The following is a 21,343-nucleotide window of genomic DNA, read 5'->3' as shown; positions in this document are numbered from 1 at the left end:
CTCTTTTTCTGTTTCTTGAATCTGTGCCCATTTTTTCACTCCCATTACTGTTTAGATTTTTCTCATCTGGATTATGCTTACAGACTCTCCACCTGTCTCCCTGTATCCCGTCTCCTCCACCTCTACCCCCAGTTAATTCTCTACTAATAACCAGCAGTTTTTATTTTTAAATACTTATTTGGCTGTGCCAGGTCTTTGTTGCGGTGTGTAGGATCTTTAGTTATAGCGTGTAGGATCTAGTTCCCTGACCAGGGATCAAACCCCTGGCCCCCTGTATTAGGAGTACCAAGTCTTAGCTACTGGACCATCAGAAAGTCCCATATCACTGTTTTAAAAATATAACTCTGACTGAGTCACTCCTCATGGAGGGAAAAGTCTCACCAAGTCTGGAGAGTATTACTATTAAATAAGGGGAAAAATATTAAGAACTTTCAAATAAGTGATATTTATAAATGAATTCACTCTGAGGCCTTGGGCCAAATTCTACCCTAATTGCTTGTCTACAATTCTGCCTGAGGGGTAAATCACAGATTTTCATTCTCTGGTTTGCAAAATGTCAGTATCTCTGTTAAATAATTTGCATCTTGGCTGGACTCAAAGGTTTTCAATTTATTTCGTATCCTTCCTCAACCTTTTACTCCCGCTAATTATCTCTTCTAAGAGAGGCACAGCAGGGAGTTTTAACTTTCCCTGTTACTCAAACATTGGAAGTATATTCTCCCCAAATTCCAAAAGAAGAGAAATTTATGAAAAAATTATAGAATATTCACCTGAATAAACTGTACAACATCCAGGTTAAACCTCTCATTTTACAGGTGGAAAAGCTAAGGCTAGATTGACCAAGGGACTTTTAGGGAGTCACATAGAGAACCAAATGGAGTTCAGACCACTGAGATCTCTGACCCCCAGTCCCAGGTTCCAGCTACAAGGGATAGGAGAAAGCTGAAGGGAGCACACAGAGGAAAATTCTGTGCTTTCTTCCCCAGAACTGTGTTTCCATGATCAAAACAATCTAGCACTCTCTTGTTTTGCTATTTCTTCAAAGAGGAGTAGAAGGAGGAAGAAGAATGTTTGTATTAATTACTGCTGTATTATATTATTTTAAAAAATATTCATTTATTTGGCTGTGCCAGGTCTTAGTTGTAGGACGCAGGTTTAGCTGGGCATGTGGGATCTAGTTCCCTGATCAGGGATTGAACCCTGGCCCCCTGCATAGAGAGTGCGGAGCTTAACCATTGGACCACCAGGAAAGTCCCATTTCTGCTGTATTTTAAATGAATATTTTATCACTGATGAGACATGGATTGTGCCTTGTTCTTAGCCATAGTCCCTCAAAGCTGGCTGCAAGTCTGCTGACTTTCCTCCAAGAGGAATGGGCAGGCTGGGAGCTCCCTAGTCAGGACAGATATCTTATCACCCTGCTAATAGGCCCCAGGGAGTCCATTGCCTTCATCTCTCCCTCTCCGGGCATACCCAGGCTCACTCATTCTCCACCCCTTCCCACCATGTCCACAAGCCCATCCACCATGTCCCTTGAGCTGGAGGGAGGTGGTCCTGACTAGGGGTGTCCTGGCTGGCCCTGCCTTCCAGCTCAGATTGAGCTCAGAGGCTCCCTTAATTGGGTGATCTATCAGGTTACTTATCCAAACCTTTGCTTTTTTTACTTGGAAGATAGAGATTAAAATATCTAGCACTTAGATGAACTATAAGATCTAGATAAGCAAAGAAGTACCTAATCACAGTACCAACATATAATATGTATTTGTAGGTATTTATTAATTTTATAAATTTATTAATTTATTAATTTTGGACTTGTTCCACAATAGGGAACAGCTTCTGAGCTTCTCTCATGGCCCATGGGACCACCCCTTTCCCATTAAATGTCTCTGTGATCACGTATAGTCCTAAATCCTTGTTTGTTCATCATCTGTCATCACAGAGCTTGTGGGAAGAGGAGAGCATTCACATGAGACAGATTCAGCTGGTGAAATTGAGAAAAGGTATACTGAGCCCCGGCAGAGATAGGTCCTGGTAAGCAGGACAGCCCACCGCTCTCTCTTGCACACCACAGCTCATAGCCCTCAGAGTTCAGCATGGAGGGGGATCCTTCTAGCTGCTCCTGCAATGCAGACAAAGGACCCTGAGTGCCATGTTGAGATATTTGAAACTTATTCTTAAGGTTCCCAGCTGTCCCAGGCGTCTCTACCTTTCCTAGGGATTTTATCTCTATAACCCAGGCCAATCAGGATGAAGCTGACCCAGAGGCCATAGGGAAATAATCCCCTAGTCTGGTAAAGCAGGTCAGTAAGGCAACATGGTGGAAACTGTTGGCTGAGAGACTTCCATAATGATGCTGAAAAGTCAGCCTCTGTGTACCAGTGTAGAATTGAATCTCAGAGACAGAGTTTTGGGTAAAGTAGAAAAGAATAGCTTTATTGGTTTGCCAGGCAAAGGGGACATGACTGGTCTCCTGAAAAACTGTAGTCCTAACCTGGGAGGATTTGGTGGTTCTTGGGTGGTAGCTGATAAGGATCAAGGTGTGTGCAGGACCTGCCCTCCTTTAATACGGCCTCAGGTGGTTTCTTGATGAGCTTCTCAAGGTTATCAAACTGTGACCTTTTCTTCAATAGAGAATGCTAACATCTTCCAACCTGACCAACCTAGACAGCATGTTAAAAAGCAGAGACATTACTTTGCCAACAAAGGTCCATCTAGTCCAAGCTATGGTTTTTCCAGTAGTCATGTATGGATGTGAGAGTTGGACTATAAAGAAAGCTGAGTGCTGAAGAATTGATGCTTTTGAACTGTGGTGTTGGAGAAGACTCTTGAGAGTCCCCTGGACTGCAAGAAGATCCAACCAGTCCATCCTAAAGGAAATCGGTCCTGAATATTCATTGGAAGGACTGATGTTGAAGGTGAAACTCCAATACTTTGGCCACCTGATACAAGGAGCTGATTCATTTGAAAAGACGCGGATGCTGGGAAAGATTGAAGGCAGGAGGAGAAGGGGACGACAGAGGATAAGATGGCTGGATGGCATCACGAACTCAATGGACATGAGTTTGAGTGAACTCTGGGAGTTGGTGATGGACAGGGAGGCCTGGCATGCTGCAGTCCATGGGGTTGCAAAGAGTCGGACACAACTGAGCGATTGAACTAAACTGAACTCAGTGTCTTCCATTTGCTAGGGATTTTAATTCTGCAGAAGAGCTCAAAGATACTATTATATGTATCTCTTGAAGTCAACCAAGACCCTGCCCCAAGGCTGCACTACTGTTTCTTGACTTTGCCTCCCTCTTCCCTGATTACTGTTCCAATCTGCCCTTTGGAACTCAGGGAAGGTCATGGAGGCTGGAGTCTATTCTCTAGAATCAGGGGACACAGAAAGTCTTCTGAGCCTAGGAGCTCCTCAGGGTTCTATTCGGTTTCAATAGCTTGCCCCAAAGTTTGGTCCTGGCCATGGTGTGAGCCGCGCAAGTCCTCTGGGAGCAGCCACAGATGGCATGACTGTTGGAAGGACTGACTCTCTAGGACTTGGTTCTCCCTAACCATACCCCTGCCATATGCTGCCTTGGTGACAATATTCTGTCACATTTTTAAATAAAATAATGCATTTGAAAGTATTGTAAAAACCCTAAAGTGTTTTACAAATTATTATTACTTATGACAAATCTGCAGTCAGAACTCTGGGTGTGCAACACTATTTAAACCCAAGAAAAAGATCTGCTTGAATGAACCTACCTTCCTTACTAATTTAATAGATGTTTATTGAACCCACAGAGCTCTCAGGCAGTAGAGTACAATAGTAAACATGAACACAAAGACCTTGCTTTTGTGGATCTTATAGTCTGGTGGAGGAGAAGGACAGTGCACCAGTAAATAAAACAGATAACATAATTACAGAACTCAATAAATGATCTCAAGGAAATAAGAGAGATGCTACAGTAGATCATTTTAAATTTAGATTCAGCAGTCACAGGAAGCCTCTTAAGGAGAAGAAATTGAAACTGAGATTTGAAGGATGAGTAGGGGCAGACTGTGGAGGATCAAAGTAAAGAACTCTCCCAGCAGAGAGAATTCCAAGTGCAAGAGCCCTGAGGCAGAAACGAACTTGACAGCTCCCAGAATGGCAGGAAAGCCACTGTAATCTTCACACAGTGAGGCAAGGTACAGTGAGGCAAGTTGGGAGTATAAGGAGGAAGTGGAGGATCAAGCCCCAGAGACAGGGAGAAGCCAAATCAGATAGATGTTTTAGGCCAAGTTAGGGGGCTCCAGTACTCTTGCCTGGCAAATCCCATGGACGGAGGAGCCTGGTAGGCTGCAGTCCATGGGGTCGCTAGGAGTCGGACACGACTGAGCGACTTCACTTTCACTTTTCGCTTTCATGCATTGAAGAAGGAAATGGCAACCCACTCCAGTGTTCTTGCCTGGAGAATCCCAGGGATGGGGGAGCCTGATGGGCTGCCATCTATGGGGTCAGACAGAGTCGGACACAACTGAAGCAACTTAGCAGGATTTTATTCCAAGAGTGGTAGGGAAAAGTGTTTAGCAAGTCAGTCACATAATTCATGTTTTTATACAGATCACTCCTCCTGCTTTGTGGAGAACATTCTGTAGAAAAGCAAATATAAACTCAGACAAATTAGTGGTAGTGGTCCAGGCAAAAGGTGAGGATTCACAGAGTGCGGGGGAGAGGAGGGGGTGCAAAGAGGAGAATATAGAAATATAGTGAGCATTTTAATTTAAGTATAACATCATAATTTAAAGATAGGTTTACTACCAGCACTTGCCAGTCTGGAGAGATGGAAAGAAAGGAATCAAAGATGACTTCTGGACAGGTAATTTGATAGATGATTTTTGCTTGAAATGGGGAGAGGAAGAGAGTTTGGGGAATAAAAGCAAGAGTTCTGCTTTGTACAGAGGAAGTTTGAAAGTAGCCAAGTAGGAACATGAAGTAGGCAGTTGGATGAAAAAGTTTGGGGCTAATTAGACATCTAGATAAGATGTCATTCCAGATAGAAATTTTGATTTATTCATTATTCAGAATTTACAGTGCTATTCAGAGCCATGGGAAAGAATGAAGTTACTTGGAAAGTTATCGTAAATAGAGAAAAGAAAAAGTCTGAGGACAAAACACTCCAAGGTGGATGATAAGGGACCAGTCATGAATGCCAAGAGAAAAAAAATCCATAAAGATGGGAGCACAAAGAAAAGCAAAGGTGTTCTATAATCAAGAGAGGAAAGAGTTTCAGGGAGAAGTAGCAATCAGGTAATCAAAGTTTACTGAGAAGTTGATTAGGATGAAGACTGAGAATTGACCCTTAGACTGTGCAACAGGGAGGTTGTTGGTGACCTTGAGAAAAGCTGATCCAGTGGAACAGGCAGGGGAATTTAGACTGTGGAGACCTGGAGCTGATCTGAGTAGCTTAGGGCATAAGTGGAGGTGAGGAACCGCCTCTTTTAAGGAGTTTTATTTTAAAGTGGAGCAGAGAAATGGGGTCACACTAGAAAGCTTCTAGGATGATCTGATAGCCTGCTTGTTTACAGAGGGGGAGGAAGAGACTGTTGGGCAGGAGAACGGAGGTAATTTCAGGTGCTAAGTCCTTGTGTTGGTGAGAGGACCAAGATTCACTGCAAAAGTAAAGAGAGCAGGAGGGAAGGCAAATAGTATGGGTTCATGTGCAATTGATTAATAGATTGGTTAGTTGGAAAACTCATTCATTCAGCAAACACTGGCTTCCTATGTGCCAGTTGCTATCCCAGGGGCAAGACACACAGCAGTGAATGAAACAGATAAGACAATGCTCATGCCCTCAACGAGTTTATACCCTGTTGAGGGGAGCTGAACAATAAATATGTTAACAGATGAATTTATAATACATCAGATAGAAGATGACAAGCACTGTGGAGAATGATGAGCTAGCGTAAGGGGTTATGCAGAGCTGGAGAAGGGGGCTGCCATTTTTAATAGGGTGATGAGAGGAGACCTTGATAATGAGGGAACATTTGTGAGCAGACCTAAATGGAGCGAGGGAGGAAGGCATGTAGTTATCTTCAGGAAGAGGGTTCCAATCAGAGGGAACAAAATGTGCCAATTTCCTGAGGCAGGAGTGTGCTTGGCACAGTCTGAGGCACAGCAGGGAGGCCAGTGTAGCTGAACAAAATGCTCAAAGTAGGGGAGTTTGCAGAAATCAAGGCAGAGAGGCAGTGGGCAGACAGCCCTGGATGGCCGGGAAGGTAGACCTGAGCTTTACTCTGAGTCAGATGGGAAGTCACTGGTGAGTTTTAAGCAGACAGGGAAATGATCTGACTTACAGTTTTTCAAAGATACCTTCGGCAGCTGTGGCGAATGGCCTCTAAGTTCAAGGATGGAAGTGTGGCCACTAGGTAGGAGGCTATTGCAGTAATTCATGCCAGAGATGATATTGTTCTCTGATTGCATCTGTTTTCTTAGTGAAATCAGAGGTGAGATCTTCCTAGGAGAGTGAGGAGGCTATGATGGAGTCTTGAGGAAAGAAGAGAAGGTACGGTCATTGTGGGTGATGAATTGATTAAAGAACTATGGTAGGGTTCCTCACTTGCAATTATGCCCTAAGCTACTCAGATCAGCTCCAGGTCTCCACAGGTCTAAATTCCCCTGCCTGCTTCATTGGATCAGCTTTTCTCAAGGTCACCAACAATCTCCATGTTGCAAAATCTAAGAGTCAATTCTTGGTCTTCATCCTAATCAACTTCTCAGTAAACTTGGATTACCTGATTGCTACTTCTCCCTGAAACTCTTTCTTCTCTTGATGTAGAACACCTTTGCTTTTCTTTGTCCTCCCATCTTTCTGGATTTTTTTTCCTTGGCATTCATGACTGCTTCCCACATAGCTGGCAGTACATACAGTTTGCTAAATGCTTACTCACCTCCCCCTCTGGGACTTCTCCAGCCATACATCTTTCCTCCTTGTGTCCACTCTCTCTCCTTTCACTGTATTTCTTTTTCTCTGACTCCAGTTGGCCTCCAGTTGGCCTGGAGAACCTATGTATTTATTAAGAACAAAATGACAAGCCACTGGTACTTCCAGTTTCTTCTACTGAAGCTTTTGGAAGGATTTGCGGAGGCCCTTGGAATGTTCAGTTCTCTTCAAGAGACTGTTATACATTCGACTGTCTCTCCACCACCTCACCCTATAGCAGTCAGTGAGGGAGACCCAGAGACTTCCTGTGCTTTTCTTAAGACTTTCTTCTGCTACCTATGATATAGGCCTCGGCGGGATTTGAGGGAGGTGCACAGGGTTTCTCATGCTTTGAGTCAGGCCACCACACCCTGCCTCTGCGACATTGCTCACCTCACGACAGACTGTCTAGACAGGGCAGTCCCAGCAACAAGCTCATGACCGGCACTGATGACCCACTTCTCCAACAATGGCGAGTGGCATTCATCTAATCTTGGCCCGCGTCTCTCTCTAACTTGTTCACCATGAGAATCCCAAGACCCTGAGGTCTTCTTGAAGATAGCATATGTAAGGGCCAGGTGGAGAGGGCTTACACCACTGCTGTCTACATCCCATTGGACAGGACATAGATCAATGGGTGCAGCTTATGTACAAAGGAGGCTGCGAATGTGTATCTGGAGAAGAGGAAAATGAAATGGCCCCTGATGAACACAGACATGTGTCTCTGTGCTAACACAGAGATCAAGGGAGGGCTTCTCTGGTGGTTCAGTGGTAAAAAATCTGCCTGGTGTGTAGGAAACAGGGGCTCGATCTCCGATCCAGGAAGATCCCACATGACAGGAAGCAACTAGGCTTGTTCACCACAGCTATTGAGCCTGTGCTCTGGAGCCCAGGAGCCATAACTGCTGAGCTAATGCGCCGCAACTACTGATACTGAAGCCTGTGTGCCCTAGAGCTCACGCACTGCAACTAGAGAGCAGCCTCGACTTGCTGCCTCTGGAGAAAAGCCCGCACAGCAACTAAGGTCCAGCTCAGCCAAGAAATATACTAGAAATAAGTAAATATATATATATATATTTAAAAGATCGAGGGAGGAAAAAGCCTTCAAGAAGGAGGAACTAATCCATCCATATTGCCTTTCTACAGAAAGGTCAGCTAAGATACAGACATAAAAGGTTTAAGTTTTCAGTTAGGAAGTCCCTGGTCATGGTATAAAGGGTCATTTTTGTGAAGTTATAGTGAAGTGAAAGAATGGCAGGTGAAGAAATGGGTGCAGAGAGTACAAACTGTAGGAAAATCTAGTTCTATAAAATGGTAGAGTGAAGTAAGTTGGAAAAGGTGTCTAATTGTGAGAGAATTGATATTTGCAAGCTAAAGAACTAGTAGTGAAGGAGAAATCTGAGATAGAAAGGGGAATCATTCATGGAGGAAATCTAGAAGACAGGAGTGCAGGTAAACTAATTAGTCTTCACAGGCGGAATGACATGGCCGCTTCTAAGATATGTGGGAGGGGAGCAAGGTTAGGTAGAGAAGGCGATGGCACCCCACTCCAGTACTCTTGCCTGGAAAATCGCATGGATGGAGGAGCCTGGTAGGCTGCACTCCATGGGGTTGTGAAGAGTCGGACATGACTTAGCAACTTCACTTTCACTTTTCACTTTCCTGCATTGGAGAAGGAAATGGCAACCCACTCCAGTGTTCTTACCTGGAGAATCCCAGGGACGGGGGAGCCTGGTGGGCTGCCGTCTATGGGGTCACACAGAGTTGGACATGACTGAAGCGACTTTGCAGCAGCAGCAAGGTTAGGAGTTGAAGAAAAAGTCTATAAGTGAGGAGCAGGAAGTCGAGGAAGTTCATGTCTAGTAGTATTTATGTTTGTAAAGCCGTTATTATGAAGCATCGATGGGCTAGTTGTGGGGCAAAAGGAGGGCTTTAAGATAGCTGCCACGTGGAAGATGGGCTGAGCATGGAGAGCAGCGTAGTATTTAGGCCTCAGTTGACGTTGGAGACCCCTTAGTGGAATGATACCAGTAGGCACCAATGTGAGATTTTCTTCACCAACACACAGCTCTCAAGGGCAGAGACAGATCTTTGAACTGATCTAGGATCAAAGAAGGAAGGGTTTTTTGAGAGAGTAATAGTCTGAGTGCCAGTGAGGAGCTGGAGAAATATAGGCCCCTTCTTTTTACTTCATCTTCCTCCACCTAGTTTAGACCCTTTCATCCTGTTTGGATTACAGAAATACCTTCTGCTTGGTTTCCCTCATTTTAGTCTCTTTCCCATGTATCTATTGTACACGTGACTACCAGCTTAGTTAGTCTTGTAGAACAGCTTGGCCATGTTTCGTTCTTATTCAAAAGCTTCAGTAGCTGCCTACCTTCCTGGAGAATTAAATCCATATTCCTTAGCTCCACCCTCAAGGTTCCAGACACAGAGCAGGTTTCAACTAGTTTGTTTTATGCATCTAGTTTTATACACAAAGGATTTAGCTTAAACTAGATGAAACTCTGTACTACTTCACTAAGTGTGAAGGACTTTCCCCAATGCAATTTTGTTAACTTTGGGAAAGTTTCTCCTACCCCTTTCAGAATGTCCTTTAAGGTGTCTTTCAAGGGCTAACTCAAAGGCAGGTTCTCCCCTGTATCAAATGATATATCTCTTCTCTGTCCTCTTTTTTGAAAAAAATTCATTTTAAGCTTTATATCTAGAGTCATGCACCTGTTAAGCAAGAACTGTGCCTAATTTATCATTGTGCCTCAGCCCATCGTACCTCCAGCTCATAACACCTAGCTTAGTATCTCGCTTTTTGTTGGTATCCAGAGTCGGCTGACTAAAGACATGCATGCATTCATGAGTAAATGAGTAACGAGTCAATGGACGTGAATTTGAGCAAACTCAAATTTAGTGAGGTAGTGAAGGACAGGGAAGTCTGGCGTGCTGCAGTCCATGGGGTCACACCTGAGCAACTGAACAATAACAACAGTGTTCTAGTAGGGTTAAGAACCGGAATCCTTCCTGGAAGGTCATCTTCTCAAGTTGTAGGGTTGATATTATAATTGTTATCCTTAGTACTTAGCACTGTTCTAAGACAGTGCTGTAAGCTAAGTATACAGCAGAAACCTAGTAAAATCTTGGCAAACACAATTGAATTAGGTGGTTCCATACTCAGTGTGTCACCTGAAGTGCTCTGGAGAGTGAACAGAGCCTAGGACACAGCAAATAGTTGTTTATATCTTGATTTGATTAACTTAACTAATGAATACTCTTATAACTGGACAGCAACTCCCTTCACAGACTCAGTTATTCTTTAAAATCTTTGATTCATTGAATCCTACAATCATTGAGTGATCTTTGTGTGATAATTTAATATTAGACACTGAAGGGAAAAAAAAGCAATCTGTGAGAAAAGCAGACATCTCATATGTTCATAAAGTAACCTCTCCTTTTCCTCCTTTGCGGCCAGGCTGTGACAATATGCTGATGGGCATAAAGTCTCTGAAAATAGTGAAGAAGACAATGGACACGGATGGCTCTTGGATGAAAGATGCTGTCAGTGACTCTCCAAAGGTTTATGTCTTCATTGGGTCCAGAAACAACACTGTCTGGGAATTTGCCAATATACGGGCCTTCATGGAAGATAGCACCAAGCCAGCCCCCCGGAAGCTGATTCTAACACATTCCTGGCAGGGAACAGGCCAAGTGATCTACAAAGGTTTCCTATTTTTTCACAGCCAAGGGACTCCCAATGAGATCATCAAATATAATCTGCAAAAGAGGATTGTAGAAGACCAGATGCTTCTTTTTGGAGGAGCAGGCAGAGCCCTGGCCTACCAGCACTCCCCTTCGACTTACATTGACCTGGCTGTGGATGAGCACGGGCTCTGGGCCATCCACTCAGGGCCAGGCATCCGCAGCCATTTGGTTCTCACGAAAATTGAGCCTGACACGCTGGGAGTAGAACACTCGTGGGATACTCCATGCAGAAGCCAGGACGCTGAAGCCTCGTTCCTCTTGTGTGGGGTCCTCTACGTGGTCTACAGTTCTGGAGGCCATGGCCCACATCGCATCACCTGTGTCTATGATCCTCTTGGCACCATCATTGAAGAGAATCTGCCCAACTTGTTTCTTCCCAGGCGGCCGAGAAGTCACTCCATGATCCATTACAACCCCAGAGATAAGCAGCTCTATGCCTGGAATGATGGCAATCAGATCATTTACAAACTCCAGACCAGGAGAAAGCAGCCTCTCCAGTGATGTGTTACAGTGGGGAAGGAGATGGCCAGGGATGCTGCGCTCCAGGATGGGGGGCCAGGGCCCCTCTGCAATATACTATAGTATTAATATATTAATAACATCCCACTAATGGCACACAGGGAGATGAGGGGCTGCAAGTGGGGATGCACACACATCCTTTTCTAGATGGTACTGCCTTTGGTATCTTCTAAGAGCTTAGATGACAGTCTGTCATTCAGGAATTTTCAGGAACTTCCATTACCCATCCCAATGCCTTGGTGCTCAAGGCCTTCCACATCCTGATCCAGCTTACTTCCAACCTTTTCTTTTTAGTAAAGCATTTTAGCATGTACTTTAATAACTCTCCCCACTCTCACCTTCTCAGCCATTAGAAATGTAGGCCACACCCTCATACTCCTGGCTTTTCTCCCCTCTGGCCTTTGCCCAAGCTCTTTCCTCTTTTATAGTTGCCTGTTGCTATTCTTCAATTATTCACTGCCCAACTGAAGTACTATTTTTTGGATTAATTTTTATTCGAGTATAGTTGCTTTCAATGTTGTGTTAGTTTCTACTGTACAGCAAAATGAATCAGCCCTGCATACACACGTATCCCCTCCCTTTTGGACTTCCTTCCCATTCAGGTCACCACAGTGCATTAAGCAGAATTCCCTGTGCTACACAGTAGGTTCTCATTAGTTATCTATTCTATACATAGTATCAATAGTGTAAAGTAATATTTCTAGTTGATGTTTAATTTTGATTTCCCCTGGTACTGTCCCTACACCAAGCAAGGCAGTCGTAATAAGAAAGTGAAAATATTACTATTTGAATACCACTTTCCAATTATAAAGTGTCTGCACCTGTGTTAGAACTCCTCTCACCCTTATGAGATAGATGGGACAAGCCTTTATAGACAGAGGGTTTCAGTGAGTCATTCAAAGTACCAAAGCTACAAAAGGAAAGAGCTAGAAAATACCGCAAAGCCCATAATCTTGTCATTGTCCAAGAAAGCATCAAATATATGTTTGTTCACCCAACGTTTTCTCAGAAATTTGTTAATCATTTCAGCCTAAAAATAATGGCCTGCCCCTTTAGCTAGTTTCATGCCTGTACAAGACCCTCCTTTAGGCCTTTGAAAAGGTACTTCCTCCAGAAAACCAGCCTAAGGCTGAGGACCCTTCTGTAGACTCATCTTGCCTTACCTTCCCCTGCTTCTTTCTTCTTGCCCGAAACACAATAAAAGTAACACTAAGCAAATAAACCTCATCAGGTTGTATTTGCCTACATGCCCTCAGCATAAAAGTTTCAGGGAGTGCTGCCTGTGCCTGGATTTACTGTGAACAATCCCCAACTCACTGAGGCCTTCAGTAAGTATTCTGGAATCTGGATGGATGCCAGATAGCAGGCGAGGGACTCCCTACCACAGCAGGTGTGCCACGTGGCACAGGGGACAGAGACCACCTGGGCCTGTCTGGAGGGGCTTCTTCAAACTCTTTCCCACACATTTGTTCACTGCAAGCTGGTTCGGGTCACAAGTGCAGGCTGTGGTGCCAGTCTCTGTCATGTGCTGGGGCCTCTGTCTTCCCAGGTTGGTCACATGAGAGGGTTTGCTCTGTGTGTTTGCAGCTGTTTTCCAACTCTGCCAAGCCCAGGCTGGGACCATAGGCAGTGAAGAGAGGGGTGGTTGTTTTTTTCTTTTTCTTTCCCATAGCATTTGAGTAGCTGTTTGGCAGAATGGAATTGCTAACCCCAAGGACATAGCCCAGTTACCCACAGTTCTAACAGAGTGATACAGAGAGCTCAAATCCATTGTGGAATGAGGCAGGTATGAATAAATAAATGTGGTGATATTACCCATTCCATGGATTGGGGGCCATTTGCTGCCCCATGGGTAAAATAACATTACCTGTTTCACAGGGAAAAGGAATGTGCCTCACAGATGAGGGTAGCAGGGGTATTAATCAGAGTGGGATTACTCATAAATCCTGCATACACGGTTCCTTTGGAGGCGCAGAGAGGCTGCCTGTGATGTGCTGTCTACCATTCATCTGTGATATGCTTTGCTTTGACAGTTAGGCCGGGCACACCTGCCACTAACAACCCATTCTCATGCCTTAAATTTCTGTAGCTAGAATCACTTTTTTAGGTTAAGACATTTTCTCCTGGAAGCCCCCGTAACAGGGCACTTTGTTTCCTGGGAGCCAGGGGTAAATATGTAGGTCTGTGGACACTTCTTGGGCTTCTTTCAGATGAGCTTTTCAGTTCTGGTCTCTTGTTGGATTTTACTGAGGATTGAAGCTCCTAAGATCTAGACCAGTGGTTCTTAAACTTGACTGCACCTAAGAATCACCTGAGGAGCTTTTAAAAATCCTGATGCCAAGCCATACCCCCAGACCATTCAATCAGAGCCTCTGGAGGGGGGACCAGACAGTGCCGTAATTTTTAAGTTCCCTCTCCTAAAATGGTTCCAAAGTGTGAGTAAGCAGGAAAGTCAGTGATTTACACCATTTTTTAAAAATTGAAGTATAGTTGATATACAATGTTGTATTAGTTTCAGGTGTACAGCAAAGTGATGCAGTATGTTCTTTTTCACATTCTTTTTATTATAGGTTATTACAAAATGTTGAATATAGTCCCCTGTGCTATACAGTAAATCCTTGTTTATTATATATATATTAGTGTGTACCTGTGTGTGAAGTCACTCAGTCGTGTCTGACTCTTTTTGACCCCGTGGACTGAAGCCCACCAGGCTCCTCTGTCCATGGGATTCTCCAGGCAAGAATACTGGAGTGGGTTGCTGTATTCTTCTCCAGGGGATCTTCCTGACCCAGGGATCGAACCCAGATCTCCTGCATTGCAGGCAGACGCTTTAACCTCTGAGCCACCAGAGAAGCTGCTAATCCCAACCTCCTAGTTTGTTCATCACTCCCCTTTCCCTTTTGGTAACCAGAATTTATTTTCAATGTCTGTGACCTACACCATTTTTAAAGATGATTTTTAAAAAGTAATGTATAGTTCTAAAGAACAGACTAGCATTTTCTGAGGACCGTGGGTCCCCTAGGGCAATAACATGTGGGATCTGGAAACACCCATGAACTCGTGTGAACCATGGCAGCCACCTCTATAAAAGCCTCTGAGCTGCTATTTTAAGGAAGTGAAAGAGAACTGAAGAGTGTCCTGTTGTAACACAACTCTCGTGGGCCCCAGCCTTCCTCTGCTGGCCTTGCCCTTGGCCTGCCTCTGGCCAGGTTCCTGCAGTGACCAGAGTCTCATGTTTGCCAGCGTGGCTTAAGTTTTGTTCGCATGTACAAGTCTTCTGGGCACACTGGTAATTTCAGACCATCAGGATAATATAAAAAAAGATGTGTCTTGTGGAGCTGATCAACAACCCAGCCTGTAGAAATGTAGATAAAAACTGAGGTTAGGGAGGTAGTGACTCCTGCCAGAGCTGGGGACTATGCCAGAGTCCTTGGTGTCGATGTCATCTGAGGCCCACAGGGATTTTAATCCGCTGAGTGAGCAACCAAGTCTTGGGGCCCAGACAGGGCAACAATCTAGCAGTACCACCAAAGGGGATTCATGCCCTACATCGGGAGGCCTTGGACTAGGTCCCCAAAGGCCCAGTCCTGCCCCGATCCTACAGTCCATTCCTGTGCTCAGCAAAGCTTTTGTTGTGCCTGTGGAACCCCGCCTAAATGCTGGGCACAGGACAGGACTACTTGTCCCCAGCTGTTCACAAGAACGGGTGCCGGCGCCGTTGATTGACGCTGACCGCTAGAGGGACCTCCACTCCAGGTCGCGGGGTTCGAGAGCGGCCAGATCCTAGGGTGACTTAGTCTTCCTAACTGGGGGCGCTCAGAGACAAGAAATGAGATTGCCTTCAGGCCAACCTCAATTTGAACTAGATCGCTTGGGCCCAGAAGTCCGCACACCCAACGGTTGCTGCTCTGGGACTGCCTCTAAAACATTCTTTCTATGACATCTCTTTTTGCAATTCTCGACCCAAGTTCCCTTTCTGCTTTTCGCTTTTATTCTCTATGGCCAACGAACGGTGCTCAAGGGCTGGAGAAGCCCAGGGAACGGGGAGCCGAGGACCACCAGGAGTCACCCGGGGCCGGAAGGGTGCTGGAGAGGGAGGTGACAAGAGCAAGGGCGGGGCTCCTAGGGGCGTGGCCGCCGAAGAGAGGCGGGGCTTAGGGGAACGCTAAAGTCGGCTTAGGAGGCGGTGCTGGAGCTGGGGCTGGGCGGGGCTGGGGCTGGACTGGCGGGGCTGAGCAGGTCCGAAGGGGCGGGGTTGACGAGGCAGGTCGCTAAGGAACTAGAACTCGTGGCGGTTGGGTCCCTGCGGGCTGCCACGGAGCCTAGAGGGAGGGGGCGTGGCAGAGGGGCGGTCCCGGGGGAAGGTGGGGCGGTCTGGGAGCCGGCGCTCCTGGACGAGCCTACAGAGTCTCCCGTGGGTCCCCGCCCCCGTCACGTGGGCTCCGGACGCGGCCGCTGCCGGTCGGTCCGCTGGTTGGTCGGTTAGTTGGTCGGTGGGTCAGTGGCCTGCTGTTCGTTTCTCGGCTCTCATGTTCGGAGGTGGGGGGGACGAGTGAAAGGCTCGCACACCTGAGCTGTCCGGAGAGGAGCCCCGCACTCAGGTCAGTGGGTTCTCCCCACGCCCCCCGGGCCCACTGCGCAGGCTGAACTGGGAGCCCCCGCAGGGGAATTGGCTTAGGAACTGAGATCCCCGAGTGTTTCCCAGACGCGAGGGCGGGGACCCTCCTCCCCTTCTTTTGCCAGATTGGGAGGAGAATATAACTCCTGGGGATTTGCTTCGCGTCTCCTCCCAGTCCTGTCTGGAGTCTACGGACTGTCCGCGCCCCTGCAGGTGCCGGGATGGCCCTGGAGATGCGCAGGGTGGCCAGTCATCCTAGTTGTGTGTAGTGTGTCAGAGCTCTGCTCAGTCGGTTGGAGCAGCGGCGTAGCCTAGAGAGATAGCCCAAGGTGGTCGGGAAGCTTACGGTCCGTTTTGCCCAAGCAAATCGATGTTCCACAGAGCGTGCGTCCAGCTACAACGCCTTAGCTGAAATCAACTCTGTATTGTAATTGGAAAAATGCAACATGCTTTTCCAAACCTCAAGCCACAGCGTCCCAATAGACGGCAAGACGGCGATGGGTCTGTTTGAAAGAGGGTTCCTCTCCTTCATGACATCCTGACTCCAGACCTTCAGTTGTTACTCAGATGAAAATTAGATTATATATTTAAAGACCAGGGCTTCCAAAGTGTGCATAAGATCAAAACAGGCACTCTAGCCAGCATTTAGTCCTCTTAAAAGACAAATCCAGAGCATTTTTACTTTTAGAGCAGCTGGATGTTTGTTTGTCTCCCTTTGTATATTTTCGTTCACTTCCTGTCTCATATCTTTCTCCCAGTTCCTTAATCAATTATACTACAAATCTGCATTGTTACCAAATTTTATGTTGCATTCTATGAAGTTTAATGCCCAACAAAGGCAGTTGGCTGTACACAGAATTCATCTTCTGTTTGTTCAGTCTTTGATTGTTATTTGTACTACATGAAAAAATACTTGATTTAGAGGATTTCTTTTTTACTTGAGGCTTAGGTAGTCTGTATGTAATCTGCTTATATTCATATTTAGATGATTTTGAAGTGGGAGATGAGGGGGAATGGTGAACTTTTACTACACTCATTCATAATTTTTACTTAATAATACATTATTGTTAGTATTACTTGAGATTCAGTGATGTGCCAGTTATTAGCATATTGCTACTACAGAGATAAACAGTATTATGGTCTCTTTACTGGGTCAGCTATGTGCTACAGGTGCCTGACAAGTAGAATGAAATAAATGCTATGAAGGAGGTAAGAGCAAAGTGTTGTAGGAATTTATCTTTCATCTGACTGTGTAAAACCTGAGATAATTTCAGGAAGGGGGTGACACGTGCATGGTGGACCTTGAAGGATTTCTCCAGGCAGAGGTAGGTGGAGTGTGACCTGCCCTGTGAGAGGCAGGCAAGCACTTCATAGCCTGAGAAGTAGCAAGTGGCTCAGCTTGGCTCCAGTGGCAAGTGAGAGACAGTAAAGCTGGTGATGAGGAAGAAACCTGTTCCCAGCGGGCCATGAAGGCCAGGTGGAGAAGTCTGGGCTTTGAAATCATGAGCCTCAATAATGGCTTTTAAGCAGGAGATTGACTGATGGTTGTCTGAATTTAAAGTCTGAGACCTTGGCCCTTGACCCTTTCAGCCTCCCAAACCTCTAGCCCAGTGGAGAAAATCTAGTAAATATTTGTGGAATGAATGATCTGGCAACACTGGGTAGCAGTGCTTTTCAACCTTTAACAAGCTTAAGAGTCACCTGGGGATCTCGTTCAAATGCAAATTCTGGTTCCTAGGTCCGGGTGGAACCTGACATTCTGCATTTCTCGGAAGTTCTCAGCAGCACAGCCCCTTCACTTATCTATAGCAAGGATTAAAAAAAAAAAACAAAAAACAGTTTGCAAACCTGGCTGAGACTCAGAATTGCCTAGGGAGCTTTTAATATTACTCAAATTAAGTAGGTCTGGCATGTTTTTACCAAATTCCTCTGTGATTCTGATGAAGGCCAAGTGGAAACTGCTGGGTAAGAGACCCTCAGGTTGGAGAAGCCCAGTGGAAGATCAATTAAGATAGAAGTGACTAGGGCCTGTGCTGGATCCCAGAGAGGATACAGGTAGGAGAGACTAGAGAGACAGAATCTATGGGCTAGGGGGCCAGATGGAGAAGTGAGGAGGGAGGAACAGTCCTGAAAGAATTGCTCTTTCAACAAGGAATGGAGTATGTAGTCTTTAGGCTGTCACATTTGCGGTAATTTTTGGAAGCTGTTTTTCACTTGGCTATCAAAAACATTTCCTTCCTGATACATAGATTTGTTCATGACACTTCTGTTTGAAATCTTCTGGTGGATTCCCTTTTGCAAAACATGGGAAGGAATAGCTAATATGAACAGCACCGTTGAGGCATTTAAATGTTGAGGCAATAAACTTAAAGGTTTATTAAGTTCCCAGACTGAGCACCCTCATTCAAGAAGTAATCACTCAGGGGAAAAAAAAATGTCACACTGTCATCACTTGGTGTGGGCACAACTAGGCTGACACTCTTGGCAGCTTTGTGTTTTCCTGAGTTGCTATTTTTCCTGCTTCCTCCTTCCTCAGAGCAGTTCCACTTGTTTTCCTAACATCGTTCTTTGGTTTCAACACTTGATGACACCTGTGTGTCTCAGTTTTTGCAGAATCCAGTGCTGGTCCCAGAAGGGCGGGCTGTATCCTTTACAGACTCTGAAAGCCAGGTCTTGCAGATCTTCATGAGGGCCATTCTTGTGTCTCATGCAGTGAATACTCTGCTAGGAGATGCCATCTTAGAGCGTCTGTTTACCTTTAGACCTAGGTCTCCTCAAGGCTTTGAGAGTTCCAGGGTGCTGCTCACTCTCAGCTTTATCTTCGGGAAATTTATGATTTCTATTGAGTGCTTCTAGGTAGTCCTTACTATGGTGCTTCCTTGTAATTCTTTCTTTGATTTCCTCTCTCAGTCACAAACACATTTATGCCCACGAGAACCCAGCTTTCACTATGCACAGTGCTTTTAGTCATCATGTTCCATGTTGCCTAGTAATCTTGGCTTCTGTGACACATTTGTAGATGGAAGGTGTAGACAAGATGGGATAGGCTTGCCTCTGAAAGGGATAAAGCATACCATCCTTATTTGGCGTTCAAAGTTCCACAGAGGCTGGCAATAATTTGACTCACCAGCTGCATCTCCACTGTTCCCCAAACCAAGTAGTTTAACAATTTCTACATTTTGTGCCTCTCTGCCTTTACATACACTATTTTCTCTTCCTGGGAAGTCCTTTTGTCTCTGCTCTGCAAAGTGCATGAACTCTTGCTAATCCTTCAGGAGGCAGATCAAAGTCTTAAAACACCTCTCCCTCCCCAACCCCCAAGTCATTTTTGCTGTAGCATCTGGTTCGGATCTCTGCTATGGTACTTAATGCACATCATTTGCATGTCTCTCTGTCCACACCCTCTCCAAACTCTGAGCTGCCCTGGGGCTGCATCAGCCCTTCTGTTCCACCCAACACTCAGCAGATGTTGAGGAAGAGTTTGTGGCAGAGGAGGGCCTTGAGCTGGCTGGTGTTACAGTGTTGCCTTCAGTAAAAGGGGAAAAAGGCAGATGGTTTTGTGCTGGAGATAGGCAAGGAACAAGAGCAGAACCTGAAAGACTAGGACAAGCCTAATGAGTGGCCTGCAGGGCTGGAGTCATAGGGTGGGCTGGGGAGAGGACTCTGGGAGAAGTAAGGCTGGAGTCTCAGGCTGGGGAGAGATCCTGGAAGGTCTTGAAAGCTGAAGTTAAAGAATTTACATGTAATGTCGATGACCTTGAGACTAGGTGAAGGCTGTGCTTTCTGGAGGATTCCAGGTTAAGAAGGGCAGGTTGGAGAGAGAGGGAGGGGTTAATGAGAATGTGCTGTTGGAATAACCCATTGCGGTAGATTAGGACCTAAATCAAGTCAATGGGTGGAGAGGAGTGAACAGAGGTGAATGAGCTTGCCAAGAAATCCTGCAGGATTTGGTGACTGATTGGATTTGAGGGAGAGAAAAAAGAGTCAAACTGGACACTGACATTTTGTGCTAGTTTGCTGGGAGAAGAATGAAGCAATTGTTAGCAGCATGAGCGCATGGAGGAGCTCCTTGGAAGGGGGAAGGGAGATGAGGGTGGTTGACTCCCTTTGGAGTCAGGAGGGAGCCTTGGGTAGTTTCTCGCATGCTCCCTATATTTTTACCCGTGAGGAAGATGACATCCACAGACACCTAGCCAGGGTCACCCAGCTGCTGGTGGCAGAAATCAGGCCTTCTGGCCCTGGGTTCTGTCCTATGTAGCTCAGTGGGTTTGAACAGATGAGTGTTGTTGGAAAGTCCAGATGGAGACTCCATTAGGCAATGAAAAGTGAGAAAGAGACCAGGTTTGGGGCAAATTCAGCCTGCAGAACAGCTAAGACTGGAGACTTAAAGGTCAAAGACTCAGAGGGAAGTGTCTGTAGCAGCCAAAGGCACTGGGGGTGTGAAGGCTCATGAGATCTTTCTGTTTTGTGGTGATGGGAAGTAGGGAGTGCTTTATGGTATCAGCACTCTTATACTTGTTAGTGCTTAGTGCAAGTACATGGGTATTAAATGGCTTTTCTGGGAATGCAAGCATCAATCCATCAGTTCCACGGAAAGATGTATTCTAAGGACCCAAATATCCCCCACCCTGCCCCCTTCTTACTGCCAGCAAGTTTTAGGGACACATCCAAAGAGTTATGAGAAGTTGCCTGTGTAGTATTGGAGTGAGGGTGGTGGGGATGCCTATCTGGGGAAGGCAGTCAACCTTGAGAACCTTTTCTAGGCAAAGACCTGTGTGTAGGGCCAGTGTCAGGGATTTAGATGGTTGAGTGAGGGACAGAGCTGTCCAATAAGGAGGGAAGGCCTTTTCTAGAATCTACACTGCTGCCAAGAGACTCAGTGGCCCTGAGGTTGGATTTCCTCCCCTCCTTACCTTTCCCTTCCACACCTCTCTACCTGGCCAGGCTCCCCAGCCTTTCAGGATGAGTCCTACCTTTGCCGTGACACAGTGGTTACCTCGGTTTGCAGGCAGAGCGGGGTTAACATGTGTGAAGCCTTTAGATGATTGCCTGGCGTATGATAATTGCCCAGTAAAAACAAAGACACAAATGCTGGGATTCAACTTTGAGTCAAACTTGCAAGCCTCTTGGTTCTTTTGAGTTATGTAGCTGGGTCTGACAAGTTCCTTCATCTTGTTTTGAGTGTGTGTGTATTTTACTGAGACCAAAGTGTGTGCATGAGCCTGCTGACCCATGCTAAAGTATCAGCGACAGCCCTAGATTGCAGACTGGATATTTGAGTTGTCCCTGTCTCTGAAACAGCTTATTCAGAGTCAAGTGGGTGGCAGGCCTACTAACAAACCTCCAGGAAGACGTTGTCAACCCAGGTGAGGCTATGGGGAACGGATCCTGTCACAGCCACTCCCTCACCTCTCAGGGCTGTGCTCTTGAGCACCTCTGTTTCCTCCCAGGATGAGGACAGGTGTAGGCAAGGAAGTGACCCAAATCCCAGGATTGCTCTGCTGGCTCAGGG

General features: G+C 45.9%; 2 protein-coding genes across 4 annotated transcripts in view; both read left to right on the top strand.

Annotated features, from left to right (window-relative positions):
* OLFML1 (olfactomedin like 1) overlaps positions 1-13,031 on the top strand; it is a 32,068-nt gene extending 19,037 nt beyond the window's left edge. Inside the window, exon 3 of the mRNA XM_040258471.1 lies at positions 10,405-13,031. Within this exon, the coding sequence (XP_040114405.1) occupies positions 10,405-11,195 (791 nt within the window). The 3' untranslated portion in view covers positions 11,196-13,031. The remainder of the gene's footprint in view (positions 1-10,404) is intronic.
* Positions 13,032-15,579: 2,548 nt separating this feature from the next.
* PPFIBP2 (PPFIA binding protein 2) overlaps positions 15,580-21,343 on the top strand; it is a 158,209-nt gene continuing 152,445 nt past the window's right edge. For 2 of the 3 annotated variants that reach the window (XM_040258465.1, XM_040258464.1), the window contains exon 1: positions 15,580-15,814. The gene's annotated coding sequence lies outside the window, so the exon portion shown is untranslated. The remainder of the gene's footprint in view (positions 15,815-21,343) is intronic. The other variant, XM_040258459.1, reaches the window with a different exon arrangement.

The sequence above is a fragment of the Oryx dammah genome, unplaced genomic scaffold, assembly GCF_014754425.2.
Source record: "Oryx dammah isolate SB20612 unplaced genomic scaffold, SCBI_Odam_1.1 HiC_scaffold_17, whole genome shotgun sequence".
NCBI lineage: Eukaryota > Metazoa > Chordata > Mammalia > Artiodactyla > Bovidae > Oryx > Oryx dammah.
Note: the sequence above shows the minus strand (reverse complement) of the source record. Positions and strands in the feature narration are given on the sequence as shown.